General features: G+C 53.4%; 1 protein-coding gene across 7 annotated transcripts; it reads left to right on the forward strand.

Annotated features, from left to right (window-relative positions):
- The first annotated feature begins 1,878 nt into the window (after window positions 1-1,878).
- On the forward strand, window positions 1,879-21,760 carry TMEM240 (transmembrane protein 240). 7 transcript variants are annotated; one of them, XM_054647804.2, is made up of 5 exons: window positions 2,866-3,258; window positions 3,898-4,192; window positions 4,483-4,589; window positions 13,565-13,773; window positions 17,358-21,760. In XM_054647804.2, exons 2-5 carry the CDS (start codon window positions 4,136-4,138, stop codon window positions 17,504-17,506), a joined length of 522 nt encoding a protein of 173 aa, XP_054503779.1. In that variant the 5' UTR covers window positions 2,866-3,258; window positions 3,898-4,135; the 3' UTR covers window positions 17,507-21,760. The 7 variants fall into 7 exon arrangements, 6 of the variants coding, with proteins under 6 accessions (XP_077046372.1, XP_077046371.1, XP_054503779.1 ...); XM_077190259.1 differs by lacking the exon at window positions 3,898-4,192 and having other exon boundaries at window positions 2,866-3,254; XM_077190258.1 differs by lacking the exon at window positions 3,898-4,192 and having other exon boundaries at window positions 2,867-3,258.
- The last annotated feature ends 84 nt before the right edge of the window (window positions 21,761-21,844 follow it).

The raw sequence follows: 21,844 nt of genomic DNA on the forward strand, positions 1-21,844 counted from the left end.
AAATAATTCAAATTATAACAACTAATATTAAATAACAAGTATAATATTAATTGGGATTAACACAACAATCACAATAATTAATTATGATAATGATGATTATAATTCTAATATTTTATAAAAGTTCCTCTTGGCAGCTGCAGCTGCTGAGGTTGGAGTGGAGCCCTCGGTGAAACCCCTGCGCTCCTGGGGCTGGGCTGTGCTCTCTGCTCTGCGCTGAACCTCAGCCTGTGCCAGCTCCGAGCCCTCCTGGCCTCTCTCCAAATGGGTCACAGCATCACAGCTGGGTTTGGGAATCTTGAATAACCCAAAGTTACCTGTGCTGGGCTTTTTTTGGGCTGTTTTATCGTTAAAACAAAAATTCTGCCCAGGGGTGGGAGTTGGAGCAGATGAGGTGATGTGGTTGTGATGAGGTTTGCAGAGTTTGTTTGCCTGGTCCTGTCCTGGCTCCAAATGTGTCACTGCATCAAATTTATTTGTTAAACTTTTTATCATTATTTGGCTCCTGTGAATCTTTAATAACCCAGAATTTCCTGTGCTGCGTTTTTTGGGATGTTAAAAACACTTCAAGCAGGAATTCTGCCCAGGGATGGGTGTTGGAGCAGCAGTTGTGATGAGGTTTGCAGAGTTTGTTTTCCTGGTCCTGTCCTGTCTCCAGATCGGTCACTGCATCATATTTGGGGTTGGGAATGTGTAATAATCTGAATTACCTGTGCTGGGGTTTTGGGGCTATTTAATAGTTAAAACAGGAATTCTGCAAGGGGGTGGGACTTGGATCAGCAGCTTTGGTGAGGTTGCAGAGTTTGTTTTCCTGTTCTGCCCCATCTCCAGAGGGGTCGTGGGTCACTGCATCCTATCTGGGACCCCTCAGGGTGAGTGAGGGTGGTGGTGACAGCTTGGGGCTGAGCAGGAGCCACAGGCAGGGCGGGGGTGCTGCTAATTGGTAATTAGAAACGAGATTAATAAACCCATTGTGGTTAGGAGGGAGTTTAACAAGCCCGTTGTTAATTAGGAACGAGTTTAACAAACCCATTGTGGGGGCAGCTCAGGTGTGAACGTCCCTGGCTCACAGCAGCTGCGGCAGCGCCACTTGGGCGGGGACCAGGCTGGAGTTTGTCACTGTCAGGGATGTTTGGGATCTTTTAGCAGCCAGGACTGATCCGGACAGGGATGTTTGGGATCCCTAAAAGCCAGGAATGATCAGGACAGGGATGTTTGGGAGCCAGAACTGATCAGGACAGGGATGCCTGGGATCCCCAGCAGCCAGGACCCACCACAACAGGGATTTCTGGGGGACTTTTGCTCCAGAAGCACAGGGAGGGAAATGGCTTTACCCGAGCCAATAACAAAATCTCTCCTCAGTGCCTGAACCCAGCTGAGACTGACCCAGCCTGGCTTGTGGGAGGGCTGGGAAAACTTCAGCTCCACAAAACTCCCCGAGACTTGTCCTCAAACTGTTCCCTCCTCTTGTTTTATTCGGCTGTGACTTTAGAAGCGTTTTGTTTCCTACAGCAGGCAGAGTAACCAGCTGCCTCCTCTCTGAGCTCTGCATTTCCATGGCAGAATCCACCTCTGAGCTCAGGGAGAAGTGGAAGGAGCTCAGGACAGAGGATAAAGCAAGAGGTGCCTTCCCTGCCCTGCTGCTCCTTTGCATGAAGAGCCTGGCTTGTCAAATGTTTCATGTGTGTGGTTTAATTAAAAAAAAAAAAAATTAAAAAAAATCTGCAATGCAATCTGTGCTCTAATTTGAGGACACCATTTAGTGATTTTAATTGTGTGACAGTATTTTGGTATTTTCAATACCCAGTAGTAGGTTAATGACTGTTCCTTGAAGAATGGAGTTTATATAACACCACTCATTACATAAGAAGGCTGATTGTGGCCTGAGGAGCAGGAGGGAAACAAATTTGCAAAAATGCAAAACCCAGCACCAGCAAATTCTGCTTTGGTCACTCTGAGAAGCCCAAAAAAAAGGAACACCTGGATTCCAGCAAGGAGAAACTCACCCTGAGGAAGGCTGGGGATGGAGGGGAGGCTCTGAGGACACCCAAGCTGAGCTGCCACGCATTCCCCACGTGCTGCTCCCTGCACCTCGCCCCGTTTGCTGTAAAAGGAACAACAACCCAACAAGCAAAAAAGTTACCGGCTGGTCACTTCTTTTTTTTTTTTTTTTTTCCTTTCCTTTTCTTTCCATTTTCCCCCAGCAGCTCCTAAACTGGACAGACCGAGAGCACGGTGTGCAATGAACGGACCCTTGGCCTTAGGGACAGAGAGGGGACAAAGCTCTTTGTGTCACAGCCCTGCCGGGGTCCCTCCGCACCAGCCCGGCCTTGCGGGGGGGGCCAAGCGAGGGAGGAATTTCCCAGGGAGGATTTTCCGAGGGAGCATTTCCAGCCGGGCTGGGATTTGCTCCCCGCTCCAGGCGGCTCCGCTGCCTCCCTTTGCCCGCGGGGCCGCGACCCCCGCTCGGTGCCCTCGATCCCCGCTCGGTGCCAGCGACCCCCGCTCGGTTCTCGCCACCCCCTGCTCGGTGCCAGCGATCCCCGCTCGGTTCCCGCGATCCCCGCTCGGTGCCAGCGACCCCGGCTCGGTTCCCGCCACCCCCTGCTCTGTGCCCGCGACCCCGGCTCGGTGCCCTCGATCCCCGCTCTGTGCCCGCGACCCCGGCTCGGTGCCCTCGATCCCCGCTCTGTGCCCGCGACCCCGGCTCGGTGTCCTCGATCCCCGCTCGGTGTCCTCGATCCCCGCTCGGTTCCCACGATCCCCGCTCGGTTCCCACGATCCCCGCTCGCTGCCCGCGATCCCCGCTCGCTGCCCACGATCCCCGCTCGGTGCCCGCGACCCCGGCTCGGTGCCCTCGATCCCCGGCTCGCTGCCCTCAATCCCCGCTCGGTGTCCTCGATCCCCGCTCGGTGCCCGCGATCCCCGCTCGGTGCCCGCGCTCGGTGCGGGCGGAGGAGGCTCCGGGGGCAGCGCGGGGGAACGCGGGGCTCGCACCCCCGGCCCGCCCCGCTCCCAGCGCGGACCCCCGGGCGGAGAGAGCCCGGGGAGGGGTCCCGGAGGGGCAAAGGGGGCCGGGGCCGACCCCGGGCGGAGGAAGGGCGGGGTGAGGATGGCGTGTGGCTCTGGAAACGCGGCCAAGCGCCGCTGCCGGGGCTCGGCGTGCGGCTGCGGGGCGGGGGGAGCCCCGCAGGGCCGGCCCGCAGAGCTGGAGCCGCCGCTCGCCATGAGCCGCTCCCGGAGCAGCGCCTCCCCACGTAGGTAAATGCCCGGGGTGGGGAGGGGGCGGCCGGCGCTGCCTTGGGCGCATCTTCCCCATCGCTGCATCCCGCATCCCTCCCCTGCATCCCGCATCCCTCCCCCGAGCGGGGCCGGCCCGGGGGCTGCCCGCGGGGACAGCGCAGCCCCGAGCCGGGAGGGCTTGTGGGGCTGATTTTTTTTTTTTTTTTTTTTTTTTGGGGGTGAAGGGGGGTGAGGGTGGGCGCGGTGATTTGGGGGCTGGGGTATTTTATTTCATTTATTTTTTATCGCCGATTTTTATTTAGCGGCGCTCGGCGGCGGGGATGATTTTGGGGAGGGTCGGCGGGGAGGATGCGATGAGGCTCCCCCGGAGTGGGTGATTTTTTTGCAGCCTGCCTCCTCCTCCCCCAGCCTCTCCCCCCCACCCCGGCTTTGGCTGCCTCGCTTCCCAGTTGCTGCATGAAGGCTGTGCTTGCACCGGCGTGTGCCCGCTCCCGGAGCCGCGCACCCGCCGCCACCGCGGCCGGGGGGAGCCCGGGGCCGGAATTATTATTTTTATTTTTAATTTTTTTTAAAAATATTTTTTAATAATTTTTTAAAAATATTTTTTAATTTTTTTTTTTTTTTTTTTTTTTTTTTACCTATCACATCCATCCTTAGAATTACAAAATAATAACGCGGGCAGGGCAGGGCGCGGGAGCCCGCGGCATCCCCGGCACGGGGGAGCGCTCGGTGCGCGGTGTGCGCGGGGGGCTCCGCGCCGCCCCGCCGCCCCCCGCCGCACCGCAGCGTGCGGGCAGCGAGCGCGATGCGCCCCGCGCTCGGCGCTGCGGAATAGCGCGGCCGCCGCTCCGCGGGCTGCGGGCGCACGGACCCGACCGCTGGCCGTTCCCTCTTGATGTCCATGAATGCAAACACCATGATTTTCATGATCCTGGGCGCCTCTATCGTTATGGTAAGAGATTTTTTGCTTATCTCCCCTCCCCATCCATGGTGTGTCCCCCCCCCCCCCCCTCCCCGCTTCCTCCTCCTCCTCCTCTCCATCAGCACCGCCACCCCCCCGCCTCCTTTCCACCTTCCCCCCGCGCTGTCCCTGAGCCCGAGCACCTCTGTGTGTGCGTGTGTGTCCCTCCACACACGCATCTTTTCCTGATGACTGCTTCGGTGCCCGGCAATCAAAGTGGAGTGGATGTTTTACCCCAGCGCCCAGAGCTGACCCCGTGCCTCGCTTGTGGGCTCTTACAGGCAATAGCTTGCTTGATGGACATGAACGCCTTGCTGGACAGATTTCACAATTACATCCTACCGCACCTCCGAGGGGAGGACCGAGTTTGTCACTGCAACTGTGGAAGGTGAGTTCTACCTGCAGAGCATCCCCCCTGCCCGCCCTGCCCACCTGGGGACGAGGTGACAGGGACAGGGTGGCAGCTCTGCCACCATTTCTGCATCCTGGCCGTGTCTCACCTTCCTCAGCAGCTCCTGCATGAGCAGGGTGAGGGAGGGGGGTGCTGTTTGTTGTTGTTTTTTTAAATTTGTTTCGGTTTTTTTTCTGGAAGAAGAGTTTTCTGTGGGCTTGGAAGTGCGTTTTCCTTTGTGTACAGGCATTTGGGAGCCCTGGGGGAGTGAGAAACTTTGATTTAAGCGTTTGTCATTGTGCCTTTTGTCGCCGGTTGGGCCGTGCTGGTTCCCCAGCCTGTTTGTGGTCTGGGTGTTGCAGTTGGTGCTGGTTTTGTGGCTCAGAAATGGAATGGGGCTTGGCCCTGTCCAGGCTGGGATGTGGCTGCCTAGGACAGTCACTCGGAGGCTTTGCAATCAATCTTTGATCAGATTTTCATTCCCTGTGGCTTTTCCTGCTGGACACAGCACGCTGAAGAGGCCGGGCTGTGCTTCAGGAGTGCTGCCTCTGCTGTGCACAACTTTATGCCTGGACACAAACACCTTCCTCATCCTCCCAAGCAGCATCTCTGTGCCTTATCCCTGGAGTGCTCGGCTTGGAACTGGGATCTGCCTGCTCTGGAGTCTCCTCAGGCCCAGGGATGAACAGAATGATAAAAAAAAATATATATGGGGAGGTGAATTTTGCCCTTCTCTGAGGGACTGCTCCTGGTGCTGCTCTGGACTCTGCTCAGGCCCAGAATTATGAAATATAAATACTGGGGAGGTGAATTCCACCCTGCTCTGTGGGACTGCTCTTCATGCTGCTCTGGAGTCTGCTCAGGCCCAGGGCTGAACAGAATTATAAAAAAAATATAAATACTGGGGAGGTGAATTCTGCCCTGCTCTGTGGGATTGCTCCTGGTGCTGCTCTGGACTTTGTTTAGGCCCAAGGCTGAAGAGAATTATAAAAAAAATATATATGGGGAGGTGAATTTTGCCCTTCTCTGTAGGACTGCTCCTGGGGCTGCTCTGGAGTCTGCTCAGGCCCAGGGCTGACCAGAATTACAGAAATATAAAAATACTGGGGAGGTGAATTTTGCCCTGCTCTGAGGGACTGCTCCTGGTGCTGCTCTGGAGTCTGCTCAGGCCCAGGGCTGACTAGAATTATAAAAATACACATATGGGGAGGTGAATTCTGCCCTTCTGTGTGGGACTGTTCCTGGTGCTGCTCTGGACTCTGTTCAGGCCTAGGGCTGAGCTCTGGGAAGTGAATTTCTCCCTGCTCTATGGGACTGCTCCTGGTGCTGCTCTGGACTCTGTTCAGGCCTAGGGCTGGACAGAATTATAAAAAATATAAACTGGGGAGGTGAATTTTGCCCTTCTGTGTGAGACTGCTCCTCATGCTGCTCTGGAGTCTGTTCAGGCCCAGAATTATAAAAAAAATACATATGGGAAGGTGAATTTTGACCTTCTCTGTAGGACTGGTTGTAGTTCCTGTAGTTCCTGGTGCTACTCTGGAGTCTGCTCAGGCCCTGGGCTGAACAGAATGATAAAAAAATGCATCTGGGGAGGAGAATTTGGTCCTGTTCTGAGGGACTGCTCCTGGTGCTGCTCTGGACTCTGCTCAGGCCCAGGGCTGAACAGAATTATAAAAATACAAATAGTGGGAGGTGAATTTTGCCCTTCGGTGTGGGATTGTTCCTCATGCTGCTCTGGACTCTGCTCAGGCCCAGAATTATAAACAAATACATATGGGGAGGTGAATTTTGTCCTGCTCCGTGGGACTGTTCCTGGCGCTCCTGTGGACTCTGTTCAGGCCTGGGGTGTGGCAGCACCCTCAGCTCCTGGGGCACCTCCTCTCAAGGCAAATTTCAAAGGCAAAAAACTTCCAGAGTGTCTCCCACTCGGTTTGGGCAAGGATTTGCTTTTTCTAAGCTGCTTTATTTTTTTTTTTCTTGATGTTTTTTGCTAGTTTTGAGAGTTTTCCTCTGCGTCTCCCACCAGTTTTTCTGTTCCTGCTCCCAGCTGGTTTCAGTGCTGGTGGAAGGAGCTGCTGGGGTGTTTGGAGTGGCTGAGCAGTGTCAGGGCTCTCTGAGTGTCCCCTGTGCCCAGGGCTGAGGAGGTGCCAGGGTCACCCCTCTGAGCTCCCTCTGTGCCTGCAGAGCTCTTGGGGCAGAGAACCCGGCCCTGGCACTGCCCACAAACACCACGGGGTCATTTCCTGGAGAGGGCACAAAAAAACCTCCCCAAACTGCCGAGATTGGGTGGGAGAGGAGGCAAAAATCAGAGTTCACCCTTTGCCTCAGGCATGTGTGGGAGCAGAGGCTCCTGCCCACAGAAAGAGCTCAGGAGGCTCTGAGAGCTGCCTGGGAGCTGCTCCTCGCCGAGCAGGAGATCCCAAACCCCTCTCTGGGCTGTGCCACCCTGTGCTGAGCTCTGCCACCCTGTGCTGACCCCCAGGACATCCCAAACCCCTCTCTGGGCTCTGCCACCTCGTCCTGAGCTTTTTCCTGCCCTGCTGCCCCACTGGGAGCACCAGGAGATCCCAAACTCCCCTCTGGGCTGTGCCACCTTGTCCCTGAGCTTTGCCCTGACCTGTCCTGCAGGACCAGGAGGTCCCAAACCCTCCCCAGGCTGTGCCACCCTGTGCTGAGCTCTGTCCTGCAGGACCAGGAGGTCCCAAACCCTCCCCAGGCTGTGCCACCTCTTTGTCCTGCCCTGCTGCCCCCCTGGTCCTGCCAGGAGATCCTGAAACCCTCTCTGGGCTGGGCAACCTTGAGCTGAGCTCTGCCCTGCAGGACCAGGAGATCTCAAACCCTTCCCTGGGCTCTGCCACCCTCATCCTGAGCTTTTTCCTGCCCTGGCACCACCAGGAGATCCCAAACTTCCCTCTGGGCTCTGCCACCTCTTTTTCCTGCCCTGCTGCCACCCTGGTCCTGCCAGGAGATCCCAAACCCTTCCCTGGGCTGTGCCACCCTCACGTTGAGCCCTGCCCTGCCCTGGCAGGACCAGGAGGTCCCAAACCCTTCCTGGGCTGTGCCACCTCCTTGTCCTGCCCTGCTGCCCCCCTGGCAGCCTTTGGAGCTCTCTGGTTTCCAGGCTGTGCCCTGTGAGAGCTGCCCAGGAGCCCTGAGCCCAGCCCTGGGCTGGGAGCAGCTCCCCCAGGCTGGGCTGGGTCCTGGAGCCTCCTGGCAGGGCTTGATGAAGAAAAAGAAACTGAATTTGCCAAAAAGCAGAGGGGAGGGAGGAGGAGGGAGCTGCAGCTCGGTGTTGGTGCAGGAAGGGATGGGGAAAATCAGGAAATGTGGCAGAAATGGGAGGGAAGGAGGAATTGGGATGGGTGGATGGAGATTGATGGGCTGGGCTGGGCTGCTGCAATTAATGACCTCCCTCTGCCCCAGCCTGGGTCACAGTGCCGGGCAGACCCAATAACTCAGGCAGAAAGGTTTCCCTTCCCCTCCTCTCCCCTCCCCTCCTGGTTGTCTCCTGCCTCAGGGTGGAACTGTCCTGCAGCCAGGCTGGGTGTGAGCCCAGGCCCTGGCAGTGCCCTCCAGGAGGGGCTGGGGCTGTGTGCCAGCTGTGCCAGCTGTGCCAGCTGTGCCAGCTGTGCCAGGGCCCTGGGAGAGCATCCCCAGCTGGGAAAACTCTGCTGAGCCCTTCCAGGCTGCCCTGGCTCCATCCTCAGCCTGGATCCTCAATCCCCTGGCACTGGGATGGCCCTGCCAGGCTGCCCTGGGTGCCCTGGCTCCATCCTCAGCCTGGATCCTCAATCCCCTGGCACTGGGATGGCCCCGCCAGGTCCCAGCTCCCCTTTGAGGGTCTCCTGTCCCTGTGCCCAGGATTTGCTGTTGGTCCCTGGGGTGCTGGCAGGCAGCAGCACCAGCTGTGCCCAGGCTGTGCCCACGTCCTGGGGACTCTGGGGTCACCCAGGGGCACGGCCAGCAGGGCACTCCCCCCATTTCTGTCCCCCCATTTCTGTCCCCTCAATTTCTGTCCCTCAATTTCTGTCCCCCCATTTCTGTCCCCCCATTTCTGCCCCTCAATTTCTGTCCCTCAATTTCTGTCCCCCCATTTCTGTCCCCCCATTTCTGCCCCTCAATTTCTGTCCCCCTATTTCTGTCCCTCAATTTCTGTCCCCCCATTTCTGTCCCCCCATTTCTGTCCCCCCATTTCTGCCCCTCAATTTCTGTCCCCCTATTTCTGTCCCCCCATTTCTGCCCCTCAATTTCTGTCCCCCTATTTCTGTCCCCCCATTTCTGTCCCTCAGTTTCTGTCCCCCCATTTCTGTCCCCCCATTTCTGTCCCCCCTTTTCTGCCCCTCAATTTCTGTCCCCCCATTTCTGTCCCTCAGTTTCTGTCCCCCCATTTCTGTCCCTCAGTTTCTGTCCCTCAATTTCTGTCCCTCAGTTTCTGTCTCTCAGTTTCTGTCCCCTGTGGAAGCTCCAGCACAGCCAGGGTGGGCACAGCTCGGGGGGCCCTGGGGTCCCCTCCTGGGGCTCAGGGGCACCAGGGCTGGGGCTGTTTGTGTCAGTTCATGCCAGGAGGGATTTCTGGGAGGTGCTTTTGAGGTCCAGGTGTCAGGAGGGAGCTGTGGTGTGTTGGTGATCTCAGGGGTCCCAGGACGAGGGAAGAGATGAGAATCTTGACTCCATGTTTCAGAAGACTGATTTATGATTTTATTGTATATATTTATGATATATATTATATTTATGATATATATTTTATTAAAAGAAAATGATATATTAAAACTATACTAAAAGAATAGAAGAAAAGGATTTCATCAGAAGGCTTGGAAGGAATAGAAAGGAATGATAATAAAATCCTGTGACTCTCAGAGAGTCCAAGACAGCTGGGCTGTGATTGGCCATTGATTAAAAACAACCACATGAGACCAATCAAAGATGCACCTGTTGCATTCCACAGCAGCAGATAATTATTGTTTTTCTTTTCCTCTGAGGCTTCTCAGCTCCTCAGGAGAAAAAAAATCCTGGCAAAGGGATTGTTCAGAAAATATCATGGTGACACTGTGGCACCTGTGCTTTCCCATGTGTGTTTGATGGGGAGGTGAACACAGGTGTAGGATTCTAAATTAGCAATTTAAATGATAACCCTATAAATGAAAACCCTATAAATGATAACCCTAAAATGATAACCCTATAAATGATAACCCTAACCCAAACCTTACTCCAATAATATTAACAAAACTACAATAGGATGACACAACTCATCAAAGATCCCATTTGCAGTTGGTGACCACCCAAAGATCACATCCCCCCAGTGGTGATTTGCATTTTGTTTTATTCTTTGCAGGATTTTGGTGATTTCTTTTGTGTCTTTGGATAGAGCTGGAGTGGCTGCCCTGGCCTGGGGCTGCCTGCAGCTGCCCACGTGCCCAAATTCGCAGTTTTTGGGGTGCTCTGAGCCTCTGTTTGCAGCCTGAGTGAGCCTGGGCTGGGCAAGCTCTGGTGCCTGCTCTGGTGGCTGAGCTGGGCGCTCCCCTGGGCTCTGAGAGGTGACAAATGTGTCACCTGTGCAGGTGAGGTGCCACCACCAGGCTGGGCTGGGTTTTCCCTCTCCAGAGCAGCAGAGCAGGGAGGGCAGAGCTGCCAGCACCCCCAGGGCATGGGAGAGCAATGCTGGGGAAGGGGAGCTGGGCTGGGGGGCACCAGGACAGAGCCAAGGGTGGCACCTGGACACGGCTGGGGCTGACAGGGACAGCTCCTGGGGCACTTCTGGCTCAGGAAAGGGCGGCGGCAGCCAGGGGTGACAGCCACGGGTGACAACGAGCATTGACAGTCGGGGGGAACAGGGAGGGGCGGCAGCCGCGCTCCCTGCAGGGATGTGGCAGCTGCAGCAGATCCTGGGGCAGCCGGGCACTCTCCATGCCAGCCGGTGGCGGCTCCAGGCTGTGCCAAACCTGTGCCAGGCTCTATCAAACCCCTGTGCCAGGCTGTGCCAAACCTGTGCCAGCCTCTCCAAACCTCAGGCTGTGCCAACCCTGTGCCAGGCTCTATCAAACCCCTGTGCCAGGCTGTGCCAAACCCTGTTCCAGGCTGTGCCAAACCCTGTTCCAGGCTGTGCCAACCCCTGTGCCAGGCTTCAAACCCTGTGCCAGGCTCTCCAAACCCCAGCCTCTCCGAACTCCTGTGCTTGAATCTCCAAACCCTGTGCCAGGCTCTCCAACCCCCGCCTCTCACAAATCCCTGTGCCAGCCTCTCCCAAACCCCTGTTCCAGGCTGTGCCAACCCCGTGCCAGGCTCTCCAACCCCTGTTCCAGTCTCTCCGAACCCCAGGCTCTCCCAGGTTCCTGTTCCAGTCTCTCCGAACCCCAGGCTCTCCCAGGCTCCTGTGCCAGGCTCCCAGCCCCGTTCTGGGCACCGTGTCCGTGCCGGGACCGGCCGGGGCTGCTCGGAGCGGCCCCAGGCTCGGGCAGGGAGGGGTCGGGGGTGGCGCTGCCTCCCCCAGCCCCGCCCGGATCAGCCCCAAAGCCCGGGAAGGGCTGGTCCGGCCGGGATGTGGCAGCTGCGGCGGGAGCTGGGCCGTGATGTCACTGTCACCTGCCGGGAGGGAGCGGGGCTGAGCCGGAGCATCGGCGCCTCCCCGTCCCTGTCCCTGTCCCTGTGCCCGTCCCTGTCCCCATCCCTGTGGCTGTGCCCCTCCCTGTCCCCATCCCTGTCCCTGTCCCCTATTGCCGTCCACATCCCTGTCCCCATTCTTGTCCCTGTCGCTGTCCCTATCCTTGTCCCCATCCCTGTCCCCCATTGCTGTCCCCATCCCTGTTCTCTGTCCCTGTTTCCATTCCTGTCTCTCTCCTTATCCCCGTCCCCATCACTGTCCCCATCCTTGTCCCTGACCCCGCCCCTCTCCCCCGTCCCTGTCGCTGTCCCCGTCCCTATCGCTGTCCCCTCCCCATCGCTGTCCCCATCCCCGTCCCCATCCCCGTCCCTGTCGCTGTCCCCGTGTCCCAGCCCCGGTGTCTCTCCGTGCTGTGGCTGCAGCAGCAGCAGCGGTGGTGGCGCTCACCCAAGGTCACCGCAGGGGACAATAGCGCTGGGGACAGAGCCCGAGCCTCCCGTGTGGCACAGCCTGGCCTGGGGACACCGGGCAGACACACGGACCGTCCGCCTGTCTGTCTGTCTGTCTGTCTGTCTGTCTGTGTGTCACCCGAGCCGGAGAGCGGAGCAGAGCCAGCCCCGCCGGGAGCTCCTGGCCCAGCTGGGCTGGGATTCCTGTCCCTCAATTCCTGTCCCTCAGTTTCTGTGTCTGGGATTCCTGTCCCTCAGTTTCTGTCTCAGGAATTTTTGTCCCTCAATTTCTGTCCCTGGGATTACTGTGTCTGGTATTGCTGTCCCTCAGTTTCTGTCCCTCAATTTCTGTCCCCCGTGGAAGCTCCAGCACAGCCAGGGTGGGCACAGCTTGGGATGTTTTGGGGTCCCCCAGGGCGGGCGCAGCTGAGGACAGGAGGTGGCACAGGGTGAGCCGGCAGCAGCTGGGGCTGCCCAGGAATTGCCCTCAGGAATTGTTTGGTTCCTCCTTCTCTTGTAAATAACCATGGGCAGAGCCCAGGGCACGAGTGGCACCTCTGTCACGGGGATTTGGGGACAGTGGGACATGGGAAACGTGTGCAGGGATTTGGGAAATCATGGACAATGGGAGATGTGAGTTCTGTGCAGGGATTTGGGGACAGCGGGAGATGTTTAATCACAGGCAGAACCCGGGGCAGGGATTTGGGGACAGTGGCACACGGGAAGTGCTTGCCTGTGCCCATGGCACCCCTCCCATTCCTTTTGGGGTCCCCTCTCCCCCCTGCAGCCCCTGCCCGGATTTCCCAGTGCCCGAGGAGGGACAATCCCGGTTCCCAGCTGGGCGGCACCGGGAGCAGAGCTGCCCCCAGAGCTGCCACCCCCTGTCCCGCCCCTGTCCCGTGACAATGGGGGCTGTGGCCACCCTGGAGCCCGTGCCAGCCCCGTGCCAGCCCCGTGAGGGCATGGCTGGGACTGGGGCTCTTTTGGGAAGGTTCTTGGAGTGCAGCTTTGTTTGTGTCAATATTTGGACGTTTCTCAGGCGTGATTATGGAGCAACCTGAGCCTCATGAATATTCAGAGGCCTCGGGGACTGCCTCGCTCTGCTCTGTGTGACAGGGACAGGGACACAGGGAAAGGGACGGGGGGACAAGGCCGGGGACACAGGGGGAGAGGGACACTGGGCACGGCTGGCACAGCCTGAACTGGGGGCACTGGGGGTGCCAGGGCTGTGCTGGTGGAGGGCACCTGGGGCTGGACATCACCTGGATGGGTGTGGTCACTCCTGGGCAGGGACAGTGCCACCTGTGCCCACCTGGGACAGCTCCACCTGTTCTACCTGGGCAGGGGCAGTTTTGGGGTTTTTGTTTGTCTTTGAGGATTTTGTTTATTATTATTATTATTATTATTATTATTATTATTATTATTATTATTATTATTATTATTAATATTAATATTAATATTAATATTAATATTAATATTAATATAACAACAACAACAACAACCATTACAGCCAATAAGGATAAAAGGCCTAGGCTCAGGGATTTTTATTCTTTCCCTCCTTTTTCATGCTTTCCTCTCTGCTGGCAGCAGCACAAAGAGCCAGGGCAACCCTTCTGCTGCTGGGGATGGTGGGAAGAACTGGGAAAAAAACCACAAATATGAGTTTTCACTGATTTTTGCCCATTTCTGCCCTGGTTTTGCCCGGGCATTCTGTGCACTGCTTGTGCTTTCCCTCCTTTTTTATGCTTTCCTCTGCTGGCAGCAGCACAAAGAGCCAGGGCAGCCCTTCTGCTGCTGGGGATGGTGGGGTAGAAACCAAAAGAAGAGTTTTGACCGATTTTTGCCGTTTTGACCGATTTTTGCCGTTTTGACCGATTTTTGCAGTTTTGACCGATTGTTGCCGTTTTCCCCCCGTTCTCGCCCAGGCACCACGTGCACTACGTGATCCCCTACGACGGGGACCAGTCGGTGGTGGACTCCTCGGAGAATTACTTTGTGACCGACAATGTGACCAAGCAGGAGATCGACCTCATGCTGGGGCTGCTGCTGGGCTTCTGCATCAGCTGGTTCCTGGTGTGGATGGACGGCGTCCTGCACTACGCCGTGCGTGCCTGGCGCGCCAGCCGCCGATACGGTACGGGCCCCGCTTCATCTTCATCATCATCATCATCATCATCTTCAGCAGCCTCCTCATCTGCTGCGCCTCCTCCTCATCTGCTGCGCCTCCTCCTCATCTGTTCTTCTTCCTCATCTTTCTCGTCTTCTGCTCTTCTTCCTCCTCTTCATCATTGTCCTCATCTTCATCATCTTCTCATCATCTCCTCCTCTTCAATATCTTCCTCCTCATTGTCTTCTCATCTTCATCATCATCATCATCATCAGCCTCCTTATCCTCCTCCTCATCTTCTGCTCCTCTTCCTCATCTTCTGTTCTTCTTCCTCATCTTTCTCGTCTTCTGCTCTTCTTCCTCATCTTCATCATCGTCCTCATCTTCATCGTCTCCGCATCATCTCCTCCTCTTTATCATCTTCCTCCTCATCGTCTTCTCATCTTCGCATCATCTCTTCCTCTTCATCATCTTCCTCCTCGTCTTCTCATCTTCCTCATCTTCATCATCTTCTCATCATCTCCTCCTCTTCGTCATCTTTCTCCTCGTCATCTTCTCATCTTCATCATCTTCCTCCTCATCTTCTCCTCTTCCTCTTCCTCATCTTTCTCATCATCTTCTCATCTTCATCATCTTCCTTCTCACCTTCACCTTCTTCATCATCTTCCCATCTTCTTCATAATCATCTTCATCTTCTCATCATCATCATCTTCTCACCTTCTTCATCTTCATCACCTTCTTCCTCCTCATCTCCCTCATCATCTTCTCCTCTTCCTCATCTTCATCATCTTCCTCATCTTCGTAATCTTCATCACCTTCATCATCTTCATTACTTTCATCCTCCTCCTCCTAATCTTCATCCTCCTCCTCTTCTTCTCCTCTTCCTCCACATCCTCCTCATCTTCCTCATCTTCTTATCTTCCTCATCTTCTCCTCTTCCTTCCCTTCCTCATCTTCCTCCTCATCTTTTCTTCTTCATCATCTTCCTCCTCCTCTTCCTCCTCCTCTTCTCCTTTTCGTCCTCCATTATTCCCATTCCCAATCCCATTCCTATTTCTATTTCCATTCCCATTTCCATTTCCATTCCCATTTCCATTATTTCCATTTCAATTCCCATTTCCATTATTTCCATTATTTATTTCCATTCCCATTTCCATCCCTTCCCACCCCTCACCCCTGGCCAGATGTGGAGAGGTTTTTATTCACTCGTGTCATCAAAAACAAAAACCTTGAGCACAGTTGCCAGGTTTGGAGCAGTAAAATCCTGAATTTACCCCAAGAAGGACCAGCAGCCCCTTCAGAGCCTCCCTCTGCCCCATTCCCCCCTCAGCCCGTGGGTTTTCGTATTTGGAGGAGATAAAAACGACAGGAAAAGTAGGGAATGACTGGAAACTCCCTCCAAATGTGCCAAAAAAATCTCATTTCTCCAACCCCTGACTGATGGTGCTGCTAAACCCAGCTCAGGGAAAGGAGCAGCAGGAAGATTTATCTGCAGGCCCATAAGAAACTCTCATTAGAAACATGCAGTCTCTTTCTAAAAACTCAGATAAAAATGAAATTAATTTCCCATTAATCTTCCCAAACCCCAGCAGGCTCCAGGAGCCATTTCTGAGCTGGGATTCTGATTTTCCAGGGAGATTTCAGCCTCTGAGAAGCAATTCTGGGGCTGTGACTCCTGATTTCACCAGAGATCAGAGCAGGGCTGCCAGGAGCTCTCCTGGAGCTGGGATCACCTGCCCCTTGTGATGGGAGGCTTTTATTTTTAGTAATTCATTTAGTAGTTTATTTTTAGTAATTATTTAGTGTTTTTTATTTTTAGTAATGAATTTCGTATTTTATTTTTAGTAATTATTTAGTGTTTTTTATTCTTAGCAATTATTTAGTAGTTTATTTTAGTAGTTTATTTAGTAATTTAGTAGTATTATTTAGTAGTTAATTTTAAGTAATTTAGTCTTTTAAAAATTTTTAGTAATTAATTTAGTATTTTATTTTTAATAATTTCTACTTTATTTTTAGTAATTAATCTCATATTTTATATTTAGTAATTATTTAGTATTTGAAACGTGTATTAATTACTATATTTCTTATAAATATTATGAATTATTAATACAAACCTATATAGCATATAAAATATTAATTATTATAAATTACAATTATAATAATTATTATTACAGTGTCAATATATGTAATATAAGATATTATATAATATATAATATATAATATATAATATATAATATATAATATATAATATATAATATATAATATATATTATATAATGTATAATGTATAATGTATAATATATAATATATAATGTATAATGTATAATGTATAACATATAATATATAATATATAATATAATATCTATTATATAAGATTATATATGATATATTATATATAATGTTTAATATATAATTATATAATATATATTATATAAGGTATAAATTATAAATTAGCAATTAGTATAAATATTATTACAAATTATTACTATAAAATACAATATGAGATAAAATATTACTTATTATACATTTTCAATTATTATAAATATTATCTAATATAGAGAATATTAATTATTATAAATTATTAATCAGTATAAATATTAGAAAATAGAAACTTATCCTTTAGTCAAGGTGTAGAATGAATTCCCAAGCTTGGAGAATTCCCCCAGGGTGACCCTGGGGGTGCCAGGAGGAGGGAGGGGAAGCAGCAGAGGTGCCCCGGCTGTGCTGGCAGGGGGACGAGGGGCTGGGCTGGGGACAGTGAGCCCTGGGGACACAGAATCCTGGGGACACCCAGAGCCCTGGGGGGACACGCACACAGCCCCGGGGACACAGAATTCTGGGGACAAGGAGCTCTGCTGGGGACACCCAGAGCCCTGGGACACCCAGAGCCCTGGGGACACAGCCCTGGCCTTCCCTGCCTTGCAGTCAAGGATCTCTGCTGGGCACACAGAGCCCTGGGGACTCACCCAGAGCCCTGGGGACACAGAATCCTGGGGACAAGAAGCTCTGCTGGGGACACCCAGAGCCCTGGGGACAGAGCTGTGACCCTGCTGTCCCCTGCCTTGCAGTCAAGGAGCTCTGCTGGGCACCCAGAGTCTTGGGGACACAGAGCTTTGGGGACACACACAGAGCCCTGGGGACACACAGAACTCTGGGGACACAGAATCCTGGGGACAAGAAGCTCTGCTGGGGACAGAGCCCTGACCTTCCCTGCCTTGCAGTCAAGGAGCTCTGCTGGGGATACCCAGAGTCCTGGGCACACAGAGCTTTGGGGACACAGAGCCCTGGGGACACAGCCCTGGGGACACAGCCCTGGGGACACCCAGAGCCCTGGGGACACAGAGCTTTGGGGACACCCAGAGTCCTGGGCACACAGAGCCCTGGGGACACAACCCTGGGGACACAGCCCTGGGGTCACCCAGAGCCCTGGGGACACAGAGCTTTGGGGACACAGCCCCGGGGACACCCAGAGTCCTGGGCACACACAGCCCTGGGATCACAGCCCTGGGGACGCTCAGAGTCTGGGGACACCCAGAGCCGTGGGGACACATCCCTGGGGACACGCAGAGCCCGGGTGGGTGACGGGGCTGACGCTGGTGTCCCTCGTTGCAGACACGCCCTGGTGGTGGATCCCCAGGCTGTGTAAGCTGAAGGAGCTGCGCAAGCGCCACCCTCGGCAGTACGAGGAGCCCACGGGGAACATGGTGCACATCAAACAGAAGCTCTACCACAACGGGCACCCCAGCCCGCGGCACCTGTGAGGGACTGCAGCGCCTCCGAGCCACAGCCGGGACTCCTCTTCCTCACGGGACAGCCCCTGCTCTGCTCCCGGGCCAGCTGGGGACACGGATTGTCGCGATTTTGTCGGGATGGCCGCGGGTGGACGCGCAGCCATGCACAACCAGAGCCGGGGCTGGGCGCTCTGCAGCCGAGGCTTTGCACTGTGTTCCACATTTTATTGTCAGACTGGTGTAAATATGTAAAAAAAAAAAAAGAAAAAAAAGCAGACAAACAACAACAACAACAACAACAACAACAAAAGATTTGCATTATAATTTCAACCCTCATCTCATTTTCCTGGCTGTCCTGCACATCCTGCTGGGAATGGTGGCCGAGGGGATGGAGGTGGGACAGCAGCGAGAAGATGCAAAGTGTCTCCTCCAGGAGCTCCAGCCCCACAAAATTTCTTTGCTCCTTTGGCTGCTCTGACCCTCCCGTGGCTACAAGGGCCTGGCTGGTCACAGGTTTGGATGGGGGAAGGCACAGAGTCCCCTTTTTGGGGTTTTTGGGGTTTTTTTTTGCTTTGGTTCATGGGTTTCACAGAGTCCCCTTTTTGGGGTTTTTTGCTTTGGTTCACAGGTTTGGATGGGGGAAGGCACAGTGTCCCCTTTTTGGGGTTTTGGGGGTTTGTTTTGCTTTGGTTCACAGGTTTGGATGGGGGAAGGCACAGTGTCCCCTTTTTGGGGTTTCTGGGGTTTGTTTTGCTTTGGTTCACAGGTTTCACAGTGTCCCCTTTTTGGGTTTTTTTGGGGTTTTTTACCTTGGTTCATGTTCTGGAGTTGCTGTGGGGGAAGGAAGGGCTGGGGATGGGTCAGGGTTTGTGTTTGCATTGCTGCCCTCTGAACCTGCCTTAAGCATGCCCACCTCAGAGCCAGGGGACAGGGGCTGCTGCTTTGGTGGCACCTTTGGAGGTGGCACCTTTGGTGACGGTACCTTTGGTGACACCTCTGGTGCTGGCATCTTTGGTCGTGGCACTTTTGGTGGCAGCACCATCACACCCCCAGCCCTAGCCTGGGCAAAAAGGAGCTGCTCTGTCCTCTTCCTGTAGGGTGAACCTGGTTAAAACACCCCAAAACCCCAAAGAACAGCAAGAGGGGGCCATGAGCAGGGTGAGCTTGGTTAAAACACTCCAAAAACTTGGTTAAAACACCCCAAAACCCCAGAGAGCAGCAAGAGGGGACCCTAAGCAGCTTCTTGTAGGGTGAGCCTGATTAGAACACCCCAAAAGCCTGGTTAAAACACCCCAAACCCCAAAAACCCAGCAAGAGAGGGTCCTGAGCAGGGTGAGCCTGGTTCAAACACCCCAAAACCCCAAAGAGCAGCAAGAGGGGTCCCTGAGCAGCCTCACCCCTGCTGCACCCCCTTCTTGTGGGGCTGAGCTTTGGGGACACACAGACACCCAGAGCAAACCCCCAAACCACAGACACCCAAAGCAAAACCCCAAAACCACAGACACCCAGAGCAAAACCCCAAAACCACAGACACCCAGAGCAAAACCCCAAACCCACAGACACCCAAAGCAAAACCCCAAAACCACAGACACCCAGAGCAAAACCCCAAAACCACAGACACCCAGAGCAAACTCCTCCCCACACACCCCAAATGTCCCCAGAGTTGAGCCCAGTGTGAGGAAGCTCCAAAGTGGTTTTGTGGTGCTGCTCCTGTGTGGGTTTTGGGGTCTGATCTTTTGGGATCAAGGCTCTGGAGGCAGCGTCCCCACCCCAAAACCTCCTTTAGGGCCTGCAGGAGCAGCTGGGGGGATTTGGGGTGTTTTATCCTGTCCTGGGATTTGTGAGCAGGGATGAAGGAGGGAAATGCCATCCCCAGAAATCTGAGAACCCTCAATATTTCCCTTCCTTTCATCTTTGTGTATCCAGTGGGATGGTGCAGAAAAAGGGGGAAAAAACCCAAAACTGAAGGATGCTGAGCATTGCCAGAAAAATCTCATTTTTTTCCCATGGATTCCATGACTCTCTCAGTGGCCTCCTGCTCTTTGATGGCAGGGAAAAGGACACTCCAACTCCTGCTCTTCCTCCCTGCTCCACTTTCTGTGTTTTGGGGTCATTTTTTAATTTCCTATGCCCAGTTCAGTTAATTACAAGCCCCCAAAACTGCCCAAATATTCCCATTTTTCTGCCATTCCCACTCTTGCTATTCCCTAGTGCCTCTTGTCTTGGAGCCCCAGGTTTTTTCTGGACCTCAATAATTGCCTGGTGCATATTTGTGTCTGTCTGTCTGTCTGTCTGTCTGTCATTCCTGGCTGTGATGCCCAAAATTCCTTAGGATCTAAGGAATAACTTTTCCTTGAGCAGTTATCAACAAGTGGGGACAGCATTTTGTAGGGGAGAAAATTCCACTGGGATAAGGACAAAATATTGAGCCCCTGGGACTGGTTATGTAAAAAAAAGGGGGAGAAAAAAGCACTTTAAATCAAAATTTCCACTGACTAAACTCAGACTGAATGTAAAGCCTGGCTCTGCCCTGCTCTAGAAGCTGAGCTTGTTTGAAATATTAAAAATTTAAGCAGAAATATTAAAAATTAGGCAGCTGGAAAGGGCGAAGTGGTGGCTCACACCTGTTAGGGTTGATCCGGCTGATCCGTGGCAAAATTCCACAAAAATTTGAGGATCTGGAAGAGGGGGGGGGGAAATTTTTCTACGTAATAAAAATGCTCCTGTTGTATAAAAAGAGATTTTGAAAAAAAGAAAACATGACAAGAGGGAAGCAGAGGAGAGGAAGAAGAGGAGAAGGAAGGAGAGAGGGAAACAGGAGAGGAAGAAGAGGAGAAGAGGAAAGGGAAGGAGAGGAGAGGAAGGAGAGGAAAAAGAGGAAAAGGAAGCAGAGGAGAAGAATTAAAGGAGAGGAAGAAGAGGAGAGGAAGAAGAGGAAAGGGAAGAAGAGGACAGGAAGACAAGAGGAAGAAGAGGAGAGGGAAGCAGAGAGGAGAGGAAGAAGAGGACAGGAAGCAGAGGAGAGGAAGGGGAGGAGAGGAAGAAGAGAGGAAGAAGAGGAGATGAAGTAAAGGAGAGGAAGAAGAGGAAAGGAAAGCAGAGAAGAGGGAGCAGAGAAGAAGAGGAGAGGAAGTAAAGGAGTGGGAAGCAGAAGAGAGGAAGGAGAGGAGAGGAAGGAGAGGAAGAAGAGGAAAGGAAGGAGAGGAGAGGAAGCAGAGAAGAGGGAAGAAGAGAGGAAGAAGAGGAGATGAAGTAAAGGAGAGGAAGAAGAGGGAGCAGAGGAGAAGAGGAGAGGAAGTAAAGGAGTGGGAAGCAGAAGGAAGGAGAGGAAGAAGGAAGGAGAGGAAGAAGGAAGGAGAGGAAGCAGAGGAGAGGAAGCAGAGGAGAGGAAGAAGAGGAGAGGAAGAAGGAAGGAGAGGAAGCAGAGGAGAGGAAGAAGAGGAGAGGAAGAAGGAAGGAGAGGAAGCAGAGGAGAGGAAGCAGAGGAGAGGAAGCAGAGGAGAGGAAGAAGAGGAGAGGAAGCAGAGGAGAGGAAGCAGAGGAGAGGAAGGAGAGGAAGAAGAGGAGAGGAAGGAGAGGAAGCAGAGGAGAGGAAGCAGAGGAGCCAGGAGGAGCTGCCCAGCCCCGCTGGGCTGTGGGGCCCTGCTGTGTGTCCGTGTGTCCTGAGCTCTGTCTGTGTCTCTCTGTCCCCTGCATGGACCTGTCCCCCCTCTGGCAGCCCCGTTTCTGTCCCCAGGGGTCCCCAGCCCCTCCTGGCTCTCCCAGCAGGGTCAGCCCAGGCCCTGCTCTCACTGGGGAGGATTTTCACCCCTGGAGCACCAGGACAGAGCCTGCAGTGCTGCTTGCCCTGATTCCCATTTTTTTATTTCTTTTTTCCTGCACCCAAACCACTTCTGCATGCATCAGGCAGGGAGAGGCACAGCCCAGACTCTACCAGAGAGATCCAACTCTGCTCTGGGTCTATCACAGAATCATCTCTACTGTGGTTGAAAAGCAATAATAATGGCTCATTTTTATTTTTTATCAAATAAAACTTGCACAGGCAGATTTCAGCCAGGGCTTTGTGCTCTCCAGCCTGTGCTGAAGGGAGCAGCTGAAGGTGCAGAGAGCTTGGGCTGGGGGAGGCAATAGAAAAAAGCACACTGTGATTTATTTTGGGTCAACAAGTGAGTGTATTTCAGCCATTCCTTCCCTTTCAAGAAGATGTTTGTATCATAGAGAACCAGTTCAGCTCCTGGAACTAAGCCCATCCTTTGCTGTTTGTCAGTAAAATAGTTTTTTGCATGTTTTGCATCTGAGTGGTTTTTTTCCCCCCCAACCCTTTGAAGTCAGTGATTCCCTCTGGGAGCAGCAGCTCCCCAGTTTTTG

Source organism: Agelaius phoeniceus, chromosome 24, assembly GCF_051311805.1.
Source record: "Agelaius phoeniceus isolate bAgePho1 chromosome 24, bAgePho1.hap1, whole genome shotgun sequence".
Lineage (NCBI taxonomy): Eukaryota > Metazoa > Chordata > Aves > Passeriformes > Icteridae > Agelaius > Agelaius phoeniceus.